The sequence below is a fragment of the Pan paniscus genome, chromosome 16 (assembly GCF_029289425.2).
Source record: "Pan paniscus chromosome 16, NHGRI_mPanPan1-v2.0_pri, whole genome shotgun sequence".
NCBI classification, from domain to species: Eukaryota; Metazoa; Chordata; class Mammalia; order Primates; family Hominidae; genus Pan; species Pan paniscus.
The window spans coordinates 24,601,364-24,627,113 of NC_073265.2; the positions used below are offsets into that span (position 1 = coordinate 24,601,364).

Here is a 25,750-nt window from a genome sequence, read left to right on the forward strand (position 1 = left end):
TTGTTTATATTAAGTGATATCCTTTTTCTGCCAAATGAGGATATTTCCCAACCTATAACTTCAAGTTATAACCTAACAAAGAAATACATAAAAGTATGTGAAACACCATATATAAACAAAAATAAACAACAACAAATTACAAATTAGTCCAACAGTATTTAGCAAATAGCCTAATGTATATGCTCTGATAAGTATGAGAACAAGCACTGGAGGCAATGGCAGCCAAAGCATATAAAAATGAAAGGATTCAGCAAAATGGTCAGAAATGAGAAGGCAATCTAGAGAAAAGGTATCACAAAAGAAAAGTATGAAGCTGAAGTGAGGCATAGCCTATGAAGAAAAAAAAAAGCAAAGAATATGCTTAAGCATCAGAATCAGATTGGTGATTAACTCATAAACGAGTAACAATGAAAAGACAGGGCTTCCTTTGTGTTTACAAGGTACATACCTGCGTGGTAGCACCTATCAGTTATTGTTGATTTGCCTGTCCATCTCTTTGGTTACAGGAAGAACTACAGAGCAGGGCAGCAACTTGCAGAGTTCTACTCACACTTTGCACTGAACAGCTCATTTTAGCACTAGAGGGTTCTAACCACCTTCCCTGACATCTTCTCTTTAACAGCATGAGTAATTCCCTTCATGCCACTGTCTCTGTCAGGCTTAGGTTTCTTTGTCTACAAAATGAGGAGGTTGAAAAGGATTCATATTCTAGATCTAAAATACTGTGATAAACATATCTTCTGGTTATGTAGAGTAAAGCAGTACATGTCTTGTAATTCCATGTTGTCCATAAAGACTTCCAGGTGCTCTGGGACCTCAATTTGTCTGGCAAATAGAGAAAGTATTCTTTGGCATGTTTTCCACTTATTGCTGTGCTTTTTTTCCCTAATTTGGTTAGTCCTATATTAATAAGTAAATATATCCTAAATTTTCTACTATAATTTCACACTAGCTTGCAAATGTTTTTCTTGAATAATATAACAGTATTATTTCATAGAAGTAATAACTTATCAATAGTTGACTCATTAATTGTTTTGGGATCATCATGGGCAAAAGAAATATGTCCTCTCCCATAAATAAACTTATGACTTATTTTTTACCACCTTTTATCGTAATTACACACAGATGTCTTTTTCTACCCCTTTGAAGGCAGAAACTATTTGAACATCAGTGGTGCCCAGGAGAACACTTTGGATGTAATAGATACTTGATGAGTATTTGTCAAATAAATAATGATTATGTTGATTATTAATGGAAAAGAAATTAGAAGAATATGAAAGCAAGAGTGCATGAATATTGCATATGGTAATGAAAATGTCTTGTCATATTTTACAAAATAATTGCATTTTTTAAGAAAATCCACCTAGAGTTGTTGTCTTAATTTTCTTAGGTCACTCCTTCCCTCATTATTAATATGCACAAAGAGGTTAAGTCTTAGTGTTAGAAATATTGAAGCCTTCCATTCAATCAAGCATAACTCTGACAATCTTTTCCATGATGCATACAGGCTTAAGAAAAGCAGATAGTGTTCTATTAGCATATAAAGAGAGCAACATAAATTAGAGCATGGATAATAAGGTAACAAACTGAAGAAAGTTTCTGTTTTTCACTACACTAATTTTAACAATTTATGGCAAAGAAATCACACTACTCACCATCAACTAAATTCATTTAAAAACAAAGTTTATGTGTAAAAATAACCCCAAATAACTGAAGAGAAATGTTTAGCATTACCATTCTGAGTTGTTAAAGCCAAGAAAAAGAAAAAAGAGGAAGGAGTTAATGGAACCCACAGGCTACTGATGTGGCAGTTTATCAAATGTAGCTGTAATGAAAGACAAATAATACAGGCAATTCACACTTCATGAAAGGATAAAAGTGTCAGTGTGTAGGTACCAGTTTTACTGCAGGCCATAATCAGCAAGTAAACGAAAGTGCAATGTCTAAAAAGTTTATAGCCTTCTATGAAGGCCTCGTCTTGTCAGGTATTGATTTAGGTATTCAGATAACTTCACTGGTATTAAACAAATTGAGTGTTTGTGAACTTAGAGGACATGTTCTATTTTTCCCAACAAAAGTTGCCTCAAGCTTAATGTTCAGTTGCTTCCATCACTTAAATTTATGGGAAAAAAAGAAAATGCTGAAATGATATCTTACACAATTATTTTCTTCTTAAATAGAGGGCAATCCAAAGTGAAAGTTTCATACTCTCCACCTTCTCCACAAACATGTACTCCATACTTCTTAGAAAGCTGAAAATAGGAAAACACAAAAAACAAGAAAGAAGTTTAAAATTAGACAGCATAAATGCTCTCTTATCTTATCTGGTACTAAAAAATCCATACAAAAAACTTTAATTCCAAAATAGTTTGCAAGGTAAGGAAAACTAATTATATTTCTTCCTAAAACATGTTTAAAGCCATTTCAAAAATGTTATCATAAGGCATAGGATCCCTAAGAATGCCAAAACTCTTAAAAAAAAAAAAACATTAAGAGGCCAGGCGTGGTGGCTCACGCCTGTAATCCCAGCACTTTGGGAGGCCAAGGCGGGCGGATCACAAGGTCAGGAGATCGAGACCATCCTGGCTAACATGGTGAAACACCATCTCTACTAAAAATACAAAAAAATTAGCCGGGCGTGGTGGTGGGCGCCTGCAGTCCCAGCTACTCGGGAGGCTGAGGCGGGAGAATGGCGTAAACCCGGAAGACGGAGCTCAGCCGAGTTTACAGTGAGCCGAGATCAGCCTGGGCGACAGAGCGAGACTCCGTCAAAAATAAAAACGAAAAACAAAACACACACACACACACACACACACACACACACACACACACACACACACACACACAAAATTAAGATTATTGTAAATTTGGGGAATGACACTAGCCTCAGATTCAAAGCTAGATTCAGTCACAATGTAATAAACAAAAATATATGCAGCCAAATTGGGCTCCCCCAATTCTTTGCCTTTAAGTGGAAGGGAATGAAAACGCTGTGTTTAGTGAATTTCTCAAGGATACAGAAAAAGCAATATAAGGCCTTTCCTTAGGCCCATGAACAAAAAGAAGTCACATACATGTTTATTATGCTTGCAGTTGTTATTAGGAAAGTTCCAAGGGCACTGAGAACTAGTAAAGTTCCAAAGCTGCAGACAAGCCTTAAGAAGGTCCAACTACAAGAAAGGTTGGGTAACTTACAAATTTGTCTAATCAAACCTGAAATTAAAAAAAAGAAAAAAAAACCAAGCAGCAAAACACAAAAAAACCTATGATTTGCATTAAATATAAGCCATACCATTTAAATAGTCTTGATATTGAGAGTAAAAAAATCTCCTATCTGGTTGGCATATGTCTGGCATCAGTGCTGGGGAGCACTCTCCTTTCTACTCTGTGCTAATCACCCTTTCTAACAACTTTCCACCAAATGAACTTTCTAATTACACCTTTATAACTTATGACCACTCTCTTTATGTGGGGAGTACACCTTATCATTTATTAGAATTCTTTTATTAGAAAATGTTTTACTGAAGTTCTGTATAATTTCTGTAATCCACCACCAAAGAATAACTACATTTTTAAATTAAATTTGGTATGGTTATTATCCTATAGAAGTGGTTCTCTTAGTCCCTAGTAAAATAATGTAAGCTGCTATGTTAAACCAAAATATTACCATTATAAAAGACTCATATATTCAACAGGAGACTTTAAAATCTGGATGTACCCAGTGATATTTTCAATTCACATAAAATATTTCTATCACATTCATTCGTTCAGTCAGTTCTTCGACAAACACTTTTTGAAAAATAGTTATTAGCCAGGCCTTGCTAGATGATGAAGTTTCAAAAGTAAACAAGATAATGAGACAACCTTCTTGGTCTCTTGAAGCTTACCAAATATACTGTACTCTGTATTTTAACATCACACACTAATGACGCAACAGCGATATTGCCTCTATAAATGAATAGGCACAATGTCTTCTCCCTTTCTATTACTGATTCACCAGTATTGACACATAGGTTCCAAGTCAAGAAATTGGGATAAAGAACCCAGTGGTTTCTATGGCTGAGGAACCAGGAAATAGTATGACTAAATCCTTACAATATCTTCTGTGGCTTCTCTAAATTCTCCAGGCTTCAAGCTCTAATAGACACAAGTACTCAGAGAAAAATTCAGCTTTGCTGGATTACTTTTAGCCAGCTCAAAGGCCCTTTGATGTCTTGAGAGAACCTCCTCAAGAAGTAAAGCCTATGTCAGCCACTTTCTTTAATGAATCTTCTAAGACACAGCACCTTATTAAAAAGCAGAATCTTTGTAGCACAAAAGCATGACGTATGCATGTGATAGAAAGGTCAGTTTAGGTATGTGAAGCATCCAGATGTGCACATTCCAGACACTTATTTATGGTGTACAACCTTTCTATTTACCTTTCTTAAAGTTAGTATTACTAATATTTACACTGTTCATAGAAAACAGCAACTTTATTCCTAAGCTATCTCAGGTCTGTCTCTGGCTTCGACTCAAAATTGGGATTATTGTATCCTAGCACTTAATCATTCCAAATGCAATTTTTGCCATTCTCTTTGATAAGTTTCTCTATCAGTATCATTGTAATGAAAAATACTAAATCATTAATAGATTTTTGAAAAGTTTAATTTCTCAATGAATTTTCATGATTCTTTTCATAATTTAAGTACACAAAAATAACAAACTACATTGAAAAACACATAATTTTCATGCCATCTATTCTTTCACTAAGTTCTTCTTATACGGATGTATTTAAAGCTATGACATTTGATACGTTCATTAAGAGAAGTATAGAGAGAACTTCAAGGCCGAGGCCAGGAACTAGATGCTAATAGCCTTCAAAGTCATGACAATCAAAAATGTCTGCAGACATTGCCAGGTGTCATTTGTGGAAAAAAAATCCCAGCTACTCAGGAGGCTGAGGCAGGAGAATCGCTTGAACCCAGGAGGCGGAGGTTGCAGTGAGCCGAGATCGCACCATTGCACTCCAGCCTGAGGGTCAAGAGTGAAACTCCGTCTCAAAAAAATAAAAATAAAATTATAAAATCACCCCTCATTGAGAACCACTGGCATAGTCGTTACCACCCCTATACATGCAGGGATGAGGAGAAGGAACAGCTACAAATGGGATCTGATTAAACTAGAGAGCTTCTGCACAGCAAAAGCAACTATCTTCAGAGTGAACAGGCAACCTACAGAATGGGAGAAAATTTTTGCAAGCTACCCATCTGGAAAAGGGCTAATATCCAGAATCTACAAGGAACTTAAACAAATTTACAAGAAAAAAAACAAACAACCCCATCAAAAAGTAGGTGAAGGATATGAACAGACACTTCACAAAAGAAGACATTTATGTGGCCAACAAACATGAAAAAAAGCTCATCATCACTGGTCATTAGAGAAATGCAAATCAAAACCACAATGAGATACCATCTCATGCCAGTTAGATTGGCGATCATTAACAAGTCAGGAAACAGCAGATGCTGGAGAGGATGTGGAAAAATAGGAACACTTTTACACTGTTGGTGGGAGTGTAAATTAGTTCAACCATTGTGGAAGACAGTGTGGCAATTCCTCAAGGATCTAGAACTAGAAATACCATTTGACCCAGCGATCCCATTACCGGATATATACCCAAAGGATTATAAATCATTCTACTATAAAGATACATGAACCCGTATGTTTACTGCAGCATGGTCACAATAGCAAAGACTTGGAACCAACCCAAATGCCCATCAATAATAGACTGGATAAAGAAAATGTGGCACATATACAGCATGGAGTACTATGCAGCCATACAAAAGGACAAGTTCATGGCCTTTGCAGGGACATGGATGAAGCTGGAAACCATTCTCAGCAAACTAACACAGGAACAGAAAACCAAACACTGCATGTTCTCACTCATAAGTGGGAGTTGAACAATGAGAACACATAGATACAGGGAGGGGAACATCACACACCAGAGCCTGTCAGGGGGTCGGGGGCTAGGGGAGGGATAGCATTAGGAGAAATACCTAATGTAGATAACAGGTTGATGGTTGCAGCAAACCACCATGGCACGTGTATACCTATGTAACAAACCTGCACATTCTGCACATATATCCCAGAACTTAAAGTATAATAATAATAAAAAAAGGCAATACGATTTCTTCAAAAACATATTTTATAATATAATTTTCATTTGTATAAAAGTGTGTTTATTGTTTCACTTTTTTTAATTATTATACTTTAAGTTTTAGGGTACATGTGCACAACGTGCAGGTTTGTTACACATGTATACATGTGCCATGTTGATGTGCTGCACCCATTAACTCATCATTTAGCATTAGGTATATCTCCTAATGCTATCCCTCCCCGCTACCCCCACCCCACAACAGGCCCCGGTGTGTGATGTTCCCCTTCCTGTGTCCATGTGTTCTCTTTGTTCAATTCCCACCTATGGGGTGAGAACATATGGTGTTTGGTTTTTTGTCCTTGCGATACTTTGCTGAGAATGATGGTTTCCAGCTTCATCCATGTCCCTACAAAGGACATGAACTCATCATTTTTTATGGCTGCACAGTATTCCATGGTGTATATGTGCCACATTTTCTTAATCCAGTCTATCATTGTTGGACATCTGGGTTGGTTCCAAGTCTTTGCTATTGTGAATAGTGCTGCAATAAACATATGTGTGCATGTGTCTTTACAGCAGCATGATTTATAATCCTTTGGGTATATACCCAGGAATGGGATGGCTGGGTCAAATGGTATTTCTAGTTCTAGATCCCTGAGGAGTCGCCACACCAACTTCCACAATGGTTGAACTAGTTTACAGTCCCAACAGTGTAAAAGTGTTCCTATTTCTCCACATCCTCTCCAGCACCTGTTGTTTCCTGACTTTTTAATGATTGCCATTCTAACTGGTGTGAGATGGTATCTCATTGTGGTTTTGACTTGCATTTCTCTGATGGCCAGTGATGATGAGCATTTTTTCATGTGTTTTTTGACTGCATAAATGTCTTCTTTTGAGAAGTGTCTGTTCATATTCTTCGCCAATTTTCTGATGGGGTTGTTTTTTTCTTGTAAATTTGTTTGAGTTCACTATAGATTCTGGATATTAGCCCTTTGTCAGATGAGTACGTTGCAAAAATTTTCTCCCATTCTGTAGGTTGCCTGTTCACACTGATGGTGGTTTCTTTTGCTGTGCAGAAGCTCTTTAGTTTAATTAGATCCCATTTGTCAATTTTGGCTTTTGTTGCCATTGCTTTTGGTGTTTTAGACATGAAGTCCTTGCCCATGCCTATGTACTGAATGGTATTGCCCAGGTTTTCTTCTAGGGTTTTTATGGTTTTAGGTCTAACATGTAAGTCTTTAATCCATCTTGAATTAATGTTTGTATAAGGTGTAAGGAAGGGATCCAGTTTCAGCTTTCTACATGTAGCTAGCCAGTTTTCCCAGCACCATTTATTAAATAGGGAATCCTTTCCCCATTGCTTGTTTTTCTCAAGATCGGATAGTTGTAGATATGCGGCATTATATCTGAGGGCTCTGTTCTGTTCCATTGGTCTATATCTCTGTTTTGGTACCAGTACCATGCCGTTTTGGTTACTGTAGCCTTGTAGTATAGTTTGAAGTCAGGTAGCATGATGCCTCCAGCTTTGTTCTATTGGTTTAGCATTGACTTGGCAATGTGGGCTCTTTTTTGGTTCCATATGAACTTTAAAGTAGTTTTTTCCAATTCTGTGAAGAAAGTCACTGGTAGCTTGATGGGGATGGCATTGAATCTATAAATTACCTTGGGCAGTATGGCCATTTTCACGATATTGATTCTTCCTACCCATGAGCATGGAATATTCTTCCATTTGTTTGTATCCTCTTCTATTTCATTGAGCAGTGGTTTGTAGTTCTCCTTGAAGAGGTCCTTCACATCCCTTGTAAGTTGGATTCCTAGGTATTTTATTCCCTTTGAAGCAATTGTGAATGGGAGTTCACTCATGATTCGGCTCTCTGTCTATTATTGGTGTATAAGAATGCTTGTGATTTTTGCACATTGATTTTGTATCCTGAGACTTTGCTGAAATTGCTTATCAGCTTAAGGAGATTTTGGGCTGAGACGATGGGGTTTTCTAGATATACAATCATGTCATCTGCAAACAGGGACAATTTGACTTCATTTTTCCTAATTGAATGCCCTTTATTTCCTTCTCCTGCCTGATTGCCCTGGCCAGAACTTCCAACACTATGTTGAATAGGAGTGGTGAGAGAGGGCATCCCTGTCTTGTGCCAGTTTTCAAAGGGAATGCTTCCAGTTTTTGTCCATTCAGTATGATATTGGCTGTGGGTCTGACACAGATAGCTCTTATTATTTTGAGATACGTCCCATCAATACCTAATTTATTCAGAGTTTTTAGCATGAAGCGTTGTTGAATTTTGTGAAAGGTCTTTTCTGCATCTATTGAAATAATCATGTGCTTATTGTCTTTGGTTCTGTTTATGTGCTGGATTACGTTTATTGATTTTCATATGTTGAACCAGCCTTGCATCCCAGGGATGAAGCCCACTTGATCATGGTGAATAAGCTTTTTGATGTGCTGCTGGATTCGGTTTGCCAGTATTTTATTGAGGATTTTTGCATCAATGTTCATCAAGGATATGGTCTAAAATTCTCTTTTTTTGTGGTGTCTCTGCCAGGCTTTGGTATCAGGATGATGGTAGCCTCATAAAATGAGTTACGGAGGATTTCCTCTTTTTCTATTGATTGGAATAGTTTCAGAAGGAATGGTACCAGCTCCTCCTTGTACCTCTGGTAGAATTCAGCTGTGAATCCATCTGGTCCTGGACTGTTTTTATTGGTAAGCTATTAATTATTGCCTCAATTTCAGAGCCTGTTACTGGTCTATTCAGAGATTCAACTTCTTCCTGGTTTAGTCTTGGGAGAGTCTATGTGTCCAGGAATTTATCCATTTCTTCTAGATTTTCTAGTTTATTTGCATAGAGGTGTTTACAGTATTCTCTGATGGTAGTTTGTATTTCTGTGGGATCGGTGGTGATATCCCCATTTGTCATTTTTTATTGCATCTATTTGATTCTTCTCTCTTTTCTTCTTTATTCATCTTGCTAGCAGTCCATCAATTTTGTTGATCTTTTCAAAAAACCAGCTCCTGGATTCACTGATTTTTTGAAGGGTTTTTTTGTGTCTCTATTTCCTTCAGTTCTGCTCTGATCTTAGTTATTTCTTGCCTTCTGCTAGCTTTTGAATGTGTTTGCTCTTGCTTCTCTAGTTCTTTTAATTGTGATGTTAGGGTGTCAAGTTTAGATCTTTCCTACTTTCTCTTGTGGGCATTTAGTGCTATAAATTTCCCTCAACACACTGCTTTGAATGTGTCCCAGAGATTCTGGTATGTTGTGTCTTTGTTCTCGTTGGTTTCAAAGAACATCTTTATTTCTGCCTTCATTTCGTTATGTACCCAGTAGACATTCAGGAGCAGGTTGTTCAGTTTCCATGTAGTTGAGTGGTTTTGAGTGAGTTTCTCAATCCTGAGTTCTAGTTTGATTGCACTGTGGTCTGAGAGACAGTTTGTTATAATTTCTGTTCTTTTACATTTGCTGAGGAGTGCTTTACTTCCAAGTATGTGGTCAATTTTGGAATAGGTGTGGTGTGGTGCTGAAAAGAATGTATATTCTGTTGATTTGGGGTGCAGAGTTCTGTAGATGTCTATTAGGTCTGCTTGGTGCAGAGCTGAGTTCAATTCCTGGATATCCTTGTTAACTTTCTGTCTCATTGATCTGTCTAATGTTGACAGTGGGGTGTTAAAGTCTCCCATTATTATTGTGTGGGAGTCTAAGTCTTTTTGTAGGTCACTCAGGACTTGCTTTATGAATCTGGGTGCTCCTGTATTGGGTGCATATATATTTAGGATAGTTAGCTCTTCTTGTTGAATTGATCTGTTTACCATTCTGTAATGGCCTTCTTTGTCTCTTTTGATCTTTGTTGGTTTAAAATCTGTTTTATCAGAGACTAGGATTGCAACCCCTGCCTTTTTTTGTTTTCCATTTGCTTGGTAGATCTTCCTCCACCCCTTTATTTTGAGCCTGTGTGTGTCTCTGCACACGAGATTGGTTTCCTGAATACAGCACACTGATGGGTCTTGACTCTTTATCCAATTTGCCAGTCTGTGCCTTTTAATTGGAGCATTTAGCCCATTTACATTTAAGATTAGTGTTGTTATGTATGAATTTGATCCTGTCATTATGATGTTAGCTGGTTATTTTGCTCGTTATTTGATGCAGTTTCTTGCTAGCCTCGATGGTCTTTACAATTTAGCATGTTTTTGCAGTGGCTAATACCGCTTGTTCCTTTCCATATTTAGTGCTTCCTTCAGGAGCTCTTTTAGGGCAGGCCTGGTGGTGGCAAAAATCTCTCAGCATTTGGTTGTATGTAAAGGATTTTGTTTCTCCTTCACTTATGAAGCTTAGTTTGGCTGGATATGAAATTCTGGGTTGAAAATTCTTTCCTTTAATAATGTTGAATATTGGTCCCCACTCTCTTCTGGCTTGTAGAATTCTGTTGAGATATCAGCTGTTAGTCTGATGGGCTTCCCTTTGTGGGTAACCCGACCTTTCTCTCTGGCTGCCCTTGACATTTTTTCCTTCATTTCAACTTTGGTGAGTCTGACAATTATGTGTCTTGGAGTTGCTCTTCTTGAGGAGTATCTTTGTGGCGTTCTCTGTATTTCCTGAATTTGAATGTTCACCTGCCTTGCTAGATTGGGGAAGTTCTCCTGGATAATATCCTGCAGAGTGTTTTCCAACTTGGTTCCATTCTCCCCATCACTTTCAGGTACACCAATTAGATGTAGATTTGGTCTTTTCACATAGTCCCATATTTCTTGGAGGCTTTGTTCATTTCTTTTTATTCTTTTTTCTCTAAACTTCTCTTCTCACTTCATTTCATTCATTTCGTCTTCCATCGCTGATACCCTTTCTTCCAGTTGATCGCATCGGTTACTGAGGTTTGTGCATTCGTCACGTAGTTCTCATGCCATGGTTTTCAGCTCCATCAGGTCCTTTAAGGACTTCTCTGCATTGGTTATTCTAGTTATCGATTCGTCTAATTTTTTTTTCAAAGTTTTTAACTTCTTTGCCATGGGTTCGAACTTCCTCCTTTAGCTCGGAGTAGTTTGATCTTCTGAAGCCTTCCTCTCTTAACTTGTCAAAGTGATTCTCCGTCCAGCTTTGTTCCATTGCTGGTGAGGAGCTGCATTCCTTTGGAGGAGGAGAGGCACTCTGATTTTTAGAGTTTCTGGTTTTTCTGCTCTGTTTTCTCCCCATCTTTGTGGTTTTGTCTACCTTTGGTCTTTGATGATGGTGATGTACAGATGGGTTTTTGGTGTGGATGTCCTTTCTTTTTGTTAGTTTTCCTTCTAACAGTCAGGACCCTCAGCTACAGGTCTGTTTGACTTTACTGGAGGTCCACTCCAGACCCTATTTGCCTGGGTATCAGCAGCAGAGGCTGCAGAACAGTGGATATTGGTGAGCCGCAAATGCTGCTGCCTGATCGGTCCTCTCAAAGTTTTTTCTCAGAGGAGTACCCGGCAGTGCGAGGTGTCAGTCCACCCCTACTGGGGGGTGCCTCCCAGTTAGGCTACTCGGGGGTCAGGGACCCACTTGAGGAGGCAGTCTGTCCATTCTCAGATCTCAAGCTGCATGCTGGGAGTACCACTACTCTCTTCAAAGCTGTCAGAAAGGGACATTTAAGTCTGCAGAGGTTATTGCTGTCTTTTGTTTGTCTGTGCCCTGTCCCCAGAGGTGGAGCCTACAGAGGCAGGCAGGCCTCCTGGAGCTGTGGTGAGATCCACTCAGTTCGAGCTTCCTAGCTGCTTTGTTTACCTACTCAAGCCTGAGCAATGGCGGGCGCCCCTCCCCCAGCCTTGCTGCCACCTTGCAGTTTGATCTCAGACTGCTGTGCTAGCAGTGAGCGAGGCTCCGTGGGCGTAGGAACCTCCGAACCAGGTGTGGGATATAATCTCCTGGTGTGCAGTTTGTTAAGCCCATTGGAAAAGCACAGTATTAGGGTGGGAGTGACCCGATTTTCCAGGTGCCATCCGTCACCCCTTTCTTTGACTGGGAAAGGGAATTCACTGACCCCTTGCACTTCCCGGGTGAGGCGATGCCTCACCCTGCTTCGGCTCATGCACAGTGCACTGCACCCACTGTCCTGCACCCACTGTCCGGCACTCCCCAGTGAGAGGAACCCGGTACCTCATTGGGAAATGCAGAAATCACCCGTCTTCTGCATCGCTGACGCTGGGAGCTGTAGGCTGGAGCTGTTCCTATTCAGCCATCTTGATCCCAACCGCAATCTCACATATAGCTAAAGTGTGCTGTGTTCTCTTTTAGAGAAGGTGAAAATTGGGTTGCCATCTAATTACTGTTAGGGTAAGCTTTTGAAAACATTTGAACAGATGTGGCTAACTTGGGTGATTTCATGGTTTGTAAGAATGCCTTGGAGTTTCAGCATTTTGAAAATGAATTCCTAGTAAATTAAAAAGAAATTACATGAATCTATTTTCTTTCTGGCACACTTATTTATATAGATAAATATTCATATTCATGGTAGCTCCATTGGAATACTGCTGATTATTGAACTGAAAGGCTAAGGGCGTTATGATTTCCCTAAGATTGTAATAATCATAATTGTTGAATTTCTTATTAAATCAAACTTTTTCTTCTTTTAAATCAGTCTCACTTATCTGTTAGTCATTTTAAAATGGAAAAAAAAAAAAAAAAAGCCAAACTCATACTTCTTCACCTTCCACCTCCACCTAGAGGAAATAATGAGGTTTACAAAAATCACAATTTCATTTTATAAACGGTATTCTTAACATAGAAGATAATTCATTCATAACACTTATTAAGGATGTATTTACTGAATATCTACTCTAGGTTTAGTATTGTTTTAGGTACTAGGGATAAAAATGGGAGCAGCCTTGTATCCTGCATAAAACAGCTTATTGTCTTGTATAGACCAAAAGTTAAATAAGCAATTACAATATAGGGTAGTGATTATTTTGGCAGATGCATGAAATGCTGTGACAGTATAAAGCAGGGTACCAATCTAAAAGGAAGCTAAAAGTCTTCTCAAAGTAAATAAAACTTAAGCTGAGTTCTAAAGGATTAAGTTAACCCCAAAAGATGGAAGGGGGAAGAGAGAAGGTAAGAGAGAAGGAATGAGTATTCTAGAAGAAATTGCATGTGTTAAATCCCAGAGCACATGATAGGTACTAGAAATTTAAATGAGTTTGGCATAGCTGGAGCATAACTGGATGAGTAATGGCAGTGAGACAAGGCTGAAAGTCTGGACAGAGGACAGGTCTTACACGGCTTCATAAGCCATGCTAAGTCATTATCCTAAGGTCAGAGAGAACCCATGGAGAGGTTTTAAGCAAAAAACTGACCTGATTGCATCTGCATTTTAGAAACATCATTTTGGATGAATGATGGAGAAGGGGCCTGGATGTAAGTCTAGAAGCAAAAAGAACTGAGCAGTTGCTGGAGGAATCTAGGCAGGAGGTGAAGGTTTCCCAAGCTGGCAAGTAGCAATGGGGATGGAGAGGAGAGAGTAGATATTTTGAGAGATTTTCTTCGGAGGCTGAAACTGTAGGAGAGAAAATGTAGTATCTCTTCCTCTTCCATCATAAGGTTCATGGTTGAGGAACTTATGACAAACGATGAATTAGAAAAGAAAAGCAGAAAAGAATACAAATTTATTTAATAAGTTTTATATGACATGAGAAGACTTCATAATGGAATGAAGATCCAAAGAAACAGGAAATGGTTTTTTTGTTTGTTTGTTTTTAGAGTTGTGCAGAAGTATGAATGGAGGACAAAAGGGTATGATCTAATGGCAATAAACTGGGGTGGAACTCAGCAAGGCCAATTAGTTCAGATTCTTTTCTGTATCCTTGTGTAACATTCCTTTCCTCTGGGTGTAGAGGATGGCTCCCGAATGAAGGTCTTATGACTTCAGGGGAAAGTCAAAGGATTCTTTTATGGCCCACTTCAGGGCCATAAAAAGAATGGAGGGAGGTCAGAAAGTGACCTTCCTGCTTCTGCTGTTTTCTCGAATGTCAAGGTGGCATATTTTGGGGTAGTGTCCTGAACTCCATCAAAATTAACAATTAATTGAATGGAGGATTGAGGAAAGTTAAAAAAGAAATTTAGGAAAATTCTCAGCTTTCTGCATTTGGAAAGTGGATAGATGGTAGTTCTGTTTACTGATATAGAGAACTTAGTATGAGTAGTAGTTTTCTGGGAGAGTCCAGAGGCCTTATCCTTTTCCAATTTATGTGGCATATAATACCACTTATGTCTCAAATCTTTCGATTATCTTCCTCAGGCTTCCACATTACTATATTTTCTAAGTTATTGTTACGCTTCTCTGACTCCTTTCCTTCCTGCTGTTCCTAAGTTATAAATATCCCTCACTGTTTTCTCTAGAATATGTTCTTCTCTCTTAATGCATTCCCTATAACAGCACCATGCACTCCATGGCTTCAACCATCACCTTTATGCTATTCTGCTGCTGCTAATACTATCACTACTAATTAAAGACTATTTGGTTTATGACTTAAGGTTAAGATAATTATATTATCATCTTATTTAATACTCAAAATGACTTTTAAAAATAAAAAAGAGCACAGGCTTGAAATCAGATAAACTTAACCATAAATTCCAGTTTTGCTACTTCCCAGCTGGGCAATGGAAATACTCACCCCATGAGTGATTCCTCATTGTAAATAATAGTACTGATCTCATAGATGATTAAATAAAATAATGCATAAAAAGCACTTAGCACAGTGTACAGCACTTAGTAAGCACTTAATAAAAACACAACTTAATTCTAAGAGTGGGTACAGTGCATGTTGTAATGAGGCACAGTGAAAGCAGCATTGCATCATCAGTTAAAAGCACTGGCTTTGGAGACAGACAGTTCTTGGTTCATTCAAATCCTGGCTGTCACTTTCTAGCTACATGATCTTAGGTTATGTAAGCGCTTTCTCTGAGCCTTGAACTTGTGATTTGTAAAATGGAGATGACAATAGTACCAACCTCATAGTATAACTGTTTTCAGGAATAAAACCACATGAATGGAATGCCAAAAGTGGCGTCCTGCACATAACATATACTCAATAAAGGGGCTGCTAATTTTATTTTTTACTCTTTTCCAGAGGTAAAAACTAGCTTGATTTGCAAAAGTTATCAGCTTAGAACCAAACAAAACCAGGACTTAAAGTTATGTTTGACTCTTCATAATATCCTGATAGATAACAAACCTTAGTCTTTAGCCTGAACATGTCAATTGTGCTCCAATCTGATAGGTTAAAAGACATATGCCTTTGGTTTATATGTTATAATCTAAAATTAAATATGTGTAAGGTCAAGCTTATCATGTTCTTTCTCAACCCTGTTCTCTGCAGAAATAAATGCTTCCAGTTCTCCCAATCATTATGTGTGGATTAATCTTCAATTTTTTCTTTTCTAGCTCCTGGCAATTTGGTGCTAATTTCTTTTTCAATCTTCCATAAAAATCTTTCTTTCAGCTTTGTTCCATCTCTCCATCCCTACTGTCAATGGTTAAATACCGTGAGCTCTCACACCTGTTTCCCATAACAGCATCTTATGCTCCTTTTCATTTCCACCTTCTACTCCTAATCCATGAATACTGCTGCCAGATTAAATCTCCTGAGATTTCTTTCAGTAATATAAATTTTGGTTGGAGAGAATTCTAAATTTTATTTCTTACCCCAAATCACTTGGCCTATCTCTCAAGCCTCTTCACGAATGGGCCTTACATTCCCACATAACGTATTCTTACTGATCTACCAACACCAGCTCTTAGTTTCATTTAGACCAAATTTCTTTGTTGTCCTTGAATGCCTTCTTGCCAAAGAGTCTTCATTCATATTGATTCACTTTGTTGCCACCACCCATGTAGATTTCACCCATCCTTCAAATCAGTTCTAACCCTTTCCTCAGCTACTCCAGGTCATGTGGGCATCTTCCATCTTTTAGCTCCCAAGTGCTTTTACAGTAAGTATCAGTTTGACTTTACCTAGTTAAATTTATTAGGGATTTCCCCCCCTCACGTTCTATACTCTACATTCCATGGAAAATGCCAAGTCTTTGATTTATTTTGTAGTTCTTATAGCAGTTAGCATAGAACTGGACACAGAAGTCCTTACACGTAGCAGTTAGCATAGAACTGGGTATAGAAGTTCTTACACATACTTATCATTCAATTCTATCAGTACCACATGACATTATCAACTAACAGCTCATCTACAACATGCTTTCAGAGAAATGTGAGGGTCATATTGGAATAGCCACTAACTGCCGAGGACCCACACCTCTTTTTGTCAAATAGCACTAAAAATCTCAGTAGATACTACTGCCAGTTACACTACTTAAAACACACCTTTGAGAATCCCACTCTCTTCCTTTAAAACCTTCAGTTACTCCTCATTGTTTACATAATTGAATCCTCCTCCAGTCTTCAAAATCTCTCACAATATGGCTGCAAATTCCTTTGTCAGCTTTATCAATTTATATATACTTATCACAATGCAAGAATTCCTCTGGCCGCTCCTACCATCATGACCTCTGGCCATAATATGATTTATCTCCACGCTGGCAGAAACTAACCAAGCCCCATTCGACCTAACAGAAAGGGAAGCAGTTAGTCTTGGGCTTTAACATTGAATATGCTGCAGGCCCATTTGCCCTTCAATACTCAAAATATATTCTAAATAAGTGAGACTAACTTCTGAAAATACATTGTGTTTCCCCTTCCCCATGTGTTGATACAAACTGTTCTCTTACCTATAACAATCCAGCCAGTCAAAAATCCTATCTATCCTTCAAGCTCATTAGGACTATCAATTTATCTCTGAAGTTGCTCTGAATTCTCTCACAACATGTAATTTTTTTCCTTGAAATTCTGTGATACATGATTTTTACTCTCTTAAAGTACATTTTAATATATCTTATAATTTTTATTTATAATAGCCATTGGATGTCTCAATCATAAAGTTATACAAAGTTCTATATATCCTTCAAACTTTGTTATGTTCAAAATTCAAAATCTTCTTTCAAAGATGTTCCAAACCCTTTTGACTTCCAAGGTCAGTTAAAGGCATTTTTTTCCATAAAGTCACTCTGCAGGGAACAAGTCTTAAAATTCTGTCTTTCTCACCCACAACATCAAATCAATTTTCGTGAACTTTTCTTTCCATTTTGTTTTTTAAGTAATAGGTAACTGGGACTGCAAGTTGTGCTTTTGTCAAACCTATAAGGAAGACAAGTTAACTTCTATAGAAAAGTGAGAAGAAAATTTGTCAATTAACAAGAACTGGATCTAATCTTTTATGAGGTAGGGAATAATTTAGGAAAGGAAGTCTGTATTTTTAAATATGTGTCTTTCTTGTTAAAAATGAATACATGCCCTAACAACCTTTAAGCTTGAAATCTAAGTTGCATTTATCCAGGTTTAGCTCTTACAGCACCCAGCAGAGTGGTATGCTTCTTAAGTAGTCAATACATTTCTGTTCACCTTTGACTCAAGGCTGGAGGCCAGATTTCCCAATTCTTTGACAGCTGGCTTAGAAAGAGCAACTAAACCTATACACTCACAATTTTTAAAAATATAATTTTGCTCTTCCATCTAGCACATGACTTTTACTTAGATGATCATAAGAAATCTCAAAGAATAACTGCTACTGGTAAAGATGGTAGATTGAACCTATGCATCTACTTCCACTCCCTTTTAAAATGTTACTGGAAAATATTTCATAAAATGGCATAAACCCACAGAGATGGAGAACACAGGAGAGGAGGTGACAGCATTAATCAATTTATCAGGACCAAGAACACTGAGCCTGTGGCCAGCAATGGGGAATGCTGAGGACCAATCTGATTTACACAATAGAATAACCAAAAGGATAAGGAGCTAGTGACACCAGGTACCTCTGGAAGTGAGAGGGAAAGAAAAAGGGCACTAATTAACAAGCAGTCAGATTCTTAGGTCCCTCTCTAGGCTAGCTACTGCTTCTCTTCTACCCTGGCAGAATGCTGGAGGTTTATTCCCTACAGCAGATAAACAGAGGAACTGGCCTGGGAGAAATGAGACATAGTTAAGGACACAGGTATATAATAAAAATAGATGGAATCAATTTATATATATATATATATATATACACACACACACACACATACACACACAAGATTCTGAGACCTCTAGCTATTTTTCCCAATCAACTCCTAGAAAAAAGCAAATTAGAGCATGCTATCACCTTCAAGACAGGAGAATGGAGAATCCTTTGCTTTGGAATATGAACAGCTCAGATTAAGTAGTCTTGCTATACTTTCTGTGATACTGTGAAATAGTAAGAAATAAATATCTGTTCTCTGCCCTTGGTTCCCAAGATGGAGCTCCCAATACTCTTGTAGATAGGAGTGCCAGGAGAATCTTTTGTTCTAACATTTGGTCTTTGACCCCAGTTCCAGAGACAGAGCTCCTAAGACCTTTGTAATTTCCTGAGTGACAGAAACATCTTTTGTTCTAATGAGGTGACCCTTGGTGGGCTCCTGGATAGCCTTGGGATGGGCAATGGTTGCCAGGGAAACCAACCTTGTGATTAGAGGGTAGGAACTTATAGCCCTATCCCCTAGCTACCTGGAAATGGAAAAGTGCTGAAAGTTTAGTTGCTCACCAATGGCCAATGACATAATCAATCACACCTACATAATGAAGCCTCCATGAAAACCCAAACGGACAGGGTTCAGAGAGCTTCCAGATCGCCGATCACATGGAGCTGCCTGGAGGATGGTGCGCTGAGAGACAGCCTGGAAGCTCTGTGCCGCCTTCCTACATACATTGCCCTATGCATCTCTGCATTTGGCTGTTCATCTGTATCCTAAACTATATCCTTTATGAATAAACCAGTAAATGTAAGTAAAGTGTTTCCCAGAGTCTGTGAGCTGTTCTAGCAAATTAACAGAACCCAAGAAAAAGGTCGTGGGAATGCTTGATTTATGGCCAGTTAGTCAGAAGTATAGGTAACAACCTACTACTTGTGGTTGGCATCTGAAGTGGTGGCAGTCTTGTGGCACTGAACCTTTAATCTGTGGTATCAGAATTAAATTGAATAGTAAGACAGACAGTTGGTGTCTGCTGAGGAATTGCTTGGTGTGTGGGAAAAACCTCACACATCTGGTGTCACAAGTGTTGTGTTGAGTGGTGTGCAAGCATAGAGAAAAAAATAAATAGTTTATTTTTTCTTCAGATTCCCCTATAGTAAAACTCAGGGTCAAAAAGCCCCATCCACATACCTAGTGCTTACAATCAAATTCTTAGGCTCCCTGCTCTTAAATATTAGCATAATAACACAGATTACAAGAAATCTGAGGAACATTTCTAAAATGAAAGTTAGAGACCAAAACAAACAGTGAGGAAAATAGACTATGCATGGGAGGAGAAAATCAAAACAAACAAAAGCTATCAATATTCTTAGGGAGATTAGAGAATATATTACATTAAGGATGGGGTATTATAGCTTTAAATAAAAAGAACATTTACAGAACAAAAAAATAAGCTTTTAAACATTAAAAATGACATAAAAACAAGATTAGAAGCAAAATTGAGAAATTCTAGAAAGAACAAAATGAATTAGATCAAAATGAGGAGACAAAAGTTAAAAGTTAAGGAACATTTAAATAACAGAAATAAAGAAGAATTTATAGAATAACAGAAATTCTAAAAGCAAAGTCAGAGGGGAGGTACACTAATGAAATAATTCAAGACAACTTCCCACAACTCAAATTTCCAAACTGAGTATTATTCCTGTTCTAGCACAGTGGATAAAAACATACACACCCAAGATAAACCTAAGAGTCACAATTCTAGGGGCAAAAAGAATATCCTATACACTTCCAAAGAAGAAATGGAGACATATGGAGAAAGTCATCACATACATTTAGTCAGGAATCAGAATGGCTTTGGGCTTTTCAACAGTACACCAAGCTACAAGGCAATGAAGCAATACTATCAACATCCAGAAGGAAAATCATTCCCAAAACAGAATTCTCTGACCAGTTACAGAATCAATCAAATGTGAGGAAAGATTGAAGACATTTTCAGGTATGCAGTCTTCAAAAATTTACGCCCATGGGTTCTTTCTTAGAAATCTCTTGGAGAATGTGCTTCACAAAAATAAGAGTTAACAAAGGAAAACACTGGATCCAGGCAACAAGGACTCCCAACACAGAAAGAAGGTAAAGGGAACCCCAGTATTATGAGCACATGCTCCAATGTTAGCGTTATAATAGGCATAGCGAGAACCTGGTTCAGATTAGATCAAGTCAGAAGGCTCTGGAAAAGACTTCTTCAGGAGGAAACTGACAAAATACTTCTTAGGTCTGAACATCTGGTTAAGAGATTAGAAAACTGGCAATGAGTGTAGCGCTGAATTTGTGATAAGTACAGAGACTACTAAATAAATGAAACAAGACAATTATTCACTCAAGAGAAAAAATAAAAGCTGTACAGGAAAAGAAAGGTTTATTACCAGAGTTTATTACCTGACTTAGCTGTGTATTGGGTTTTTACAGTTATTAAAATATAAACACTGGATATTGATCCAATCAGAATTGCAATATAACAATATAGGAAGATGGAAGGAGGGAAAGAGAACATATATGTAATGGAGGGAAAGGGAGTAAACACAGTGAAATCTGCATATTCCAGAGTGGAAAGTCAATAAATAATACAAATATTAGTGGTGGTGGCAGTGAATCATGAAGTAGTAATGCAAACATACAATCAGAGACATAGAGGTAAATATCAAAAACAACATGGAAGGCTGTTTCTGTGTCAAACACTGAAGAACCATTTGAGAATATAAACCTTGACTAACATTTAAAAATATTACAAAATTAGCCTTTCTGCCAGTGGATGCCACCGAGGAAGCATCATTAAAGTCTCTCTTCCCCCTGCCATCATGTCTAAGTCAGAGTCTCCAAAAGGGCCTGAACAGCTGAGGAAGCTCTTATTGGAGGGTTGAGCTTGGAAACAACCGATGAGAGCCCAAGGATCCATTCTGAGCAATGGGGAATGCTCACGGACTGTGTGATGATGAGAGATCCAAACACCAAACATTCCAGGGGCTTTGGGTTTGTCTCATATACCACTGTGGAGGAGGTGGATGCAGCCATGAATGCAAGGCCACAAAAGGTGGATGAAGAGTTGTGGAACCAAAGAGAGCTGTCTAAGAAGATTCTCAAAGACCAGGTGCCCACTCAACTGTGAAAAAGACATTTGTTGCTGGCATTAAAGAAGACACAGAAGAACATCACCTAAGAGATTATTTTCAACAGTACAGAAAAATTGAAGAAAAGGGGCTTTGCCTTTGTAACCTTTGATGACCATGACTTTGTGGATAAGACTGTCATTCAGAAACACCATACTGTGAATGGCCACAACTGTGAAGTTAGGAAAGCCCTGTCAAAGCAAGAGATGGCTAGTGCTTCATCCAGCCAAAGAGGACAAAGTGGTTCTGGAAACTTTGGTGGTGGTTGTGGAGACAGTTTCGGTGGGAATGACAACTTTGGTAGTGGAGGAGACTTCAGTGATCATGGTGGTTTTGGTGGCAGCTGTGGTGCTGATGGGTATGGCGGCAGTGGGAATGGCTATAATGAATTTGGTAATGATGGTGGTTATGGAGGAAGCGGCCCTGGTTACTCAAGCAGGGGCTATGGAAGTGGTGGACAGGGTTATGGAAACCAGGGCAGTGGCTATGGCAGGAGTGACAGCTATGACAGCTATAACAATGGAGGCAGAGGTGGCTTTGGTGGTGGTAGTGGAAGCAATTTTGGAGGTGGTGGAAGCTACAATGATTTTGGCAATTACAACAATCATCTTCGAATTTTGGAACCATGAAGGTAGGAAACTTTGGAGGCAGAAACTCTGGCTCCTATGGTGTTGGAGGCCAATACTTTGCCAAACCACGACACCAAGGTGGCTATGGTGGTTCCAGTAGCAGCAGTAGCTATGACAGTGGCAGAAGATTTTAATTACTGCCAGGAAACAAAGCTTAACAGGAGAGGAGAGCCAGAGAAGTTGACAGGGAAACTACAGGTTATAACAGATTTGTGAACTCAGTCAAGCACAATGGTGGCAGGGCCTAGCTGCTACAAAGAAGACATGCTTTAGACAAATACTCATGTGTATGGGCAAAAGACTCAAGGACTGTATTTGTGATGAGTTTTATAACAGGTCATTTTAGTTTCTCTTCTGTGGAAAGTGTAAAGCATTCCAACAAAGGGTATCAATGTAGATTTTTTTTTGTGCCCATGCTGTTGATTGCTAAATGTAATAGTCTAATTGTCACGCTGAATAAATGTGTCTTTTTAAAAAACGTGTTGTGTAGTTAGTCTACTCTGAAGCCATCTTGGTAAATTTCCCCAACAGTGTGAAGTTAGAATTCCTTCAGGGTGATGCCAGGTTCTATTTGGAATTTATATACAACTTGCTTGTGTGGAGAAGCCATTGTCTTCAGAAACCTTTGTGCAGTTCAACTGATAGTTACTGTTGTGACCTGAAGTTCACCATGAAAAGGGATTACCCAAGCAAAATCATGGAATTATTGGTTATAAAAATGATTGTTGGCACATCCTATGCAATATACCTAAATTGAATAATGGTACCAGACAAAATTATAGATGGGACTGAAGCTTGTATATCATCCATTATTATGTATAATCAATAAACTAATTCTCTTGAAAAAATTTACACAATTAGAATACTATTAATAAACAAGGAAGCTGTTCAAAGAATAGTTCTAAACCTTTAATAGTGCAATTTGTATTAAAATTTACCTTCTCTTTGGAAAATGAGAAAATGGTCTTAGGACATAAAGCCCCACAAAACATAAAACCATTATATAATCCATTATTCGCTTATAAGATTATAATTTAAAAATTCTATAGAAGTTTAAGAAACAATGGCTAAAATTATTTCATGGAGTAGTTAGTGTATAAGCCTTAAAGTTTTGTATTCTTTAACCCAGAAATTATATTCCTAGGAACTTAAGAAAATAACCAGAAATGTGCATGAAGATTTATTAGAAAAGATGACAATCATAATGTTATTTTTAATGATTTAGAAAAACCAATCTTTCCAACAACAGATAACTTATAAAATCTTATATAATTATTTCATTATGCATATATCATGAGTAAATAATGATACCTTCATATGTAAAATACAAATATGATTAAAATCTACCCAGCCATTAATTAATGTCTTTTCAAAGTATACTTAATTATGTAGGAAAATGAACATGGCATGTTAGAAGAAAAAGGAGGCAAAATTGTATGTATAGTTGAATCCCATTATGTAAATAAAATATACACAAGTGTTTAACTACATAACCTTGTATATAAAACAAATTCTCAGGAAATAAATCATGAGGGAATATACCAATATGTGGATCATGTACACCATGGGGCAAGAAAGGTATGGTTTTTACTTGCTTTCTTACACTTGATTATATTTTGAATTTTCAGCAATAGCTATTTTTATTTTTCTGATGTTTTGTTTTTAAATTTTGCATTAAAAATTGTTTAATTTTATGGGTACATAGTAGGTATATATATATATTTATGGAGTATCAGTATCCATCTGCTCAAGTATTTATCCTTTATGTTAGAATCAGAGTATCAGTATCCATCTGCTCAAGTATTTATCCTTTATGTTAGAATCAGTCCAATTACACTTTTTTAGTTATTTAAAAATGTAAAATTAAATTATTATTGACTATAGGCCCCCTGTTGTGCTATCAAACACTAGGTCTTATTCATCCTTTCTTTATTTTTATTTTTTTGAGACAGGGTCTTACTCTGTCACCCAGGGTGGAGTATGGTGACACAATCATGGCTCATGGCAGCCTCGACTTCCTGGACTCAGGTGATCCTCACACCTCAGCCTCCTAAGTAGCTGGGATAGGCGTGTACCACCATGCTTGGCTAGTTTTTTCATATTTTTGTAGTCGACAGTTTGCCACATTGCCCAGGCTGGTCTTGAACTCCTGGACTGAAGTGATTCACTCACCTTGGCCTCTCAAAAGTGCTGACATTAAAGGCATAAGCCATCCTGCTCAGCTTATTCATTCATTCCTTTTTTTTTTTTTGTACCCATTAACCATCTCCAACTCCCTGGTGGTCCCCCACTACCATTTCCAGCCTCTGGTAACCATCCTTTTAGTTTCTATTTCCATGAATTCAATTGTTTTGATTTTTAGATCCCACAAATAAGTGACAATGTGTGATGTTTGTATTTCTGTGCCTGGCTTATTTCACTTAACATAATCACCTCCAGTTCCATCCATGTTGTTGCAAATGACAGAATCTCATTCTTTTTAATGGCTGAACAGTACTCCATAGTGTGTAAGTAGCACATTTTCTTTATCCATTCATATGTTGATGGACACTTGGGTTGCTTCCAAATCTTGGCTATTGTGAACAGTGTTGCAACAAACATGGGAGTGCAGATATACCTTTGATACACTGATTTCCTTTCTTTTGGGTATATATCTAGCAGTGAGATTGCTGGATCATATAGTAGCTCTATTTTTTAGTTTTTTGAGGAGCCACCAAACACTTCTCCAGAGTAGTTGTACTAATTTACATTCCCACAGACAGCATATGAGGGTTCCCTTTTCTCCACATCCTCATCAATATTTATTGCCTATCTTTTGGATAAAAGCCATTTTAACTGGTGTGAGAGATATCTCATTGTAGTTTTGATTTGCATTTCTCTGGTGATCAATGATGTTGAACACCTTTTCCTATGTCTGTTTGACATTTGTATGTCTTCTTTTGAGAACTGTCCATTCAATTCTTTTGCCCATTTTTGAATTGGATCATTAGATTTTTTTCCTATAGAGTTGTATAAGCTCCTTCTATATTCTAGCTGTAAATCTTTTATCAGATGTGTAGTCTGCAAATATTTTGTCCCATTCTGTGGGTTGTCTCTGCACTTTGTTGATTGTTTCCTTCGCTGTGCAGCTTTTTAACTTGATGCAATCCCATCTGTCCACTTTGCTTTGGTTGCCTGGTTGGGGGGTGGTATTACTCAAGAAGTCTTTGCCCAGACCCGTGTCCTGGAGAAGTTCCCCAATGTGTTCTTGTAGGAGTTTCATAATTTGAGGTGTTAGATTTAAGTCTTTAATCCATTTTGATTTGACTGTTGTATAAGGTGAGAGAGGAATCAAGTTTTATTTTTCTGCATATAGATGTCTAGTTTTCCCTACATAATTTATTGAAGAGATTGTTTTTCCCCAATGTATGTTCTTGGCATCTTTGTCAAAAATGAATTTGTTACAGGTGTGTGGATTTGTTTCTGGGTTCTCTATCCTGTTCCATTGGTCTGTGTGTCTGTTTTTAGGCCAGTACCATGCTATTTTGGTTCCTATAGTCTGTAGCAGAGTTTGAAGTCAGGTAATGCAATTCCTCCAGTTTTGTTCTTTTTGCTATTCTGGGTCTTTTGGGATTCCACATAAATTTTAGGATTTTTTTTTTTACTATTTTTGTGAAAAATGTCATTGGTATTTTGATAGAGATTGCAGTGAATCTGCAGATTGCTTTAGGTAGTATGGACATTTTAATAACATTGATTCTTCCAATCCATGAA

At 37.8% G+C, this 25,750-nt stretch overlaps 1 protein-coding gene across 6 annotated transcripts in view; it reads right to left on the reverse strand.

Annotated features, from left to right (window-relative positions):
- The window catches only part of DPH6 (diphthamine biosynthesis 6), a 385,926-nt gene that overhangs the window by 219,113 nt on the left and 141,063 nt on the right, over positions 1 to 25,750 (reverse strand). For all 6 annotated transcript variants that reach the window (XR_010109896.1, XM_063596530.1, XM_063596531.1 and 3 more), the window contains exon 7: positions 2,158 to 2,252. Coding sequence is in view for 5 of the 6 variants with exons in the window: in XM_063596530.1 (XP_063452600.1) it covers positions 2,158 to 2,252 (95 nt within the window). In the remaining variant the exon portion in view is untranslated. The remainder of the gene's footprint in view (positions 1 to 2,157; positions 2,253 to 25,750) is intronic.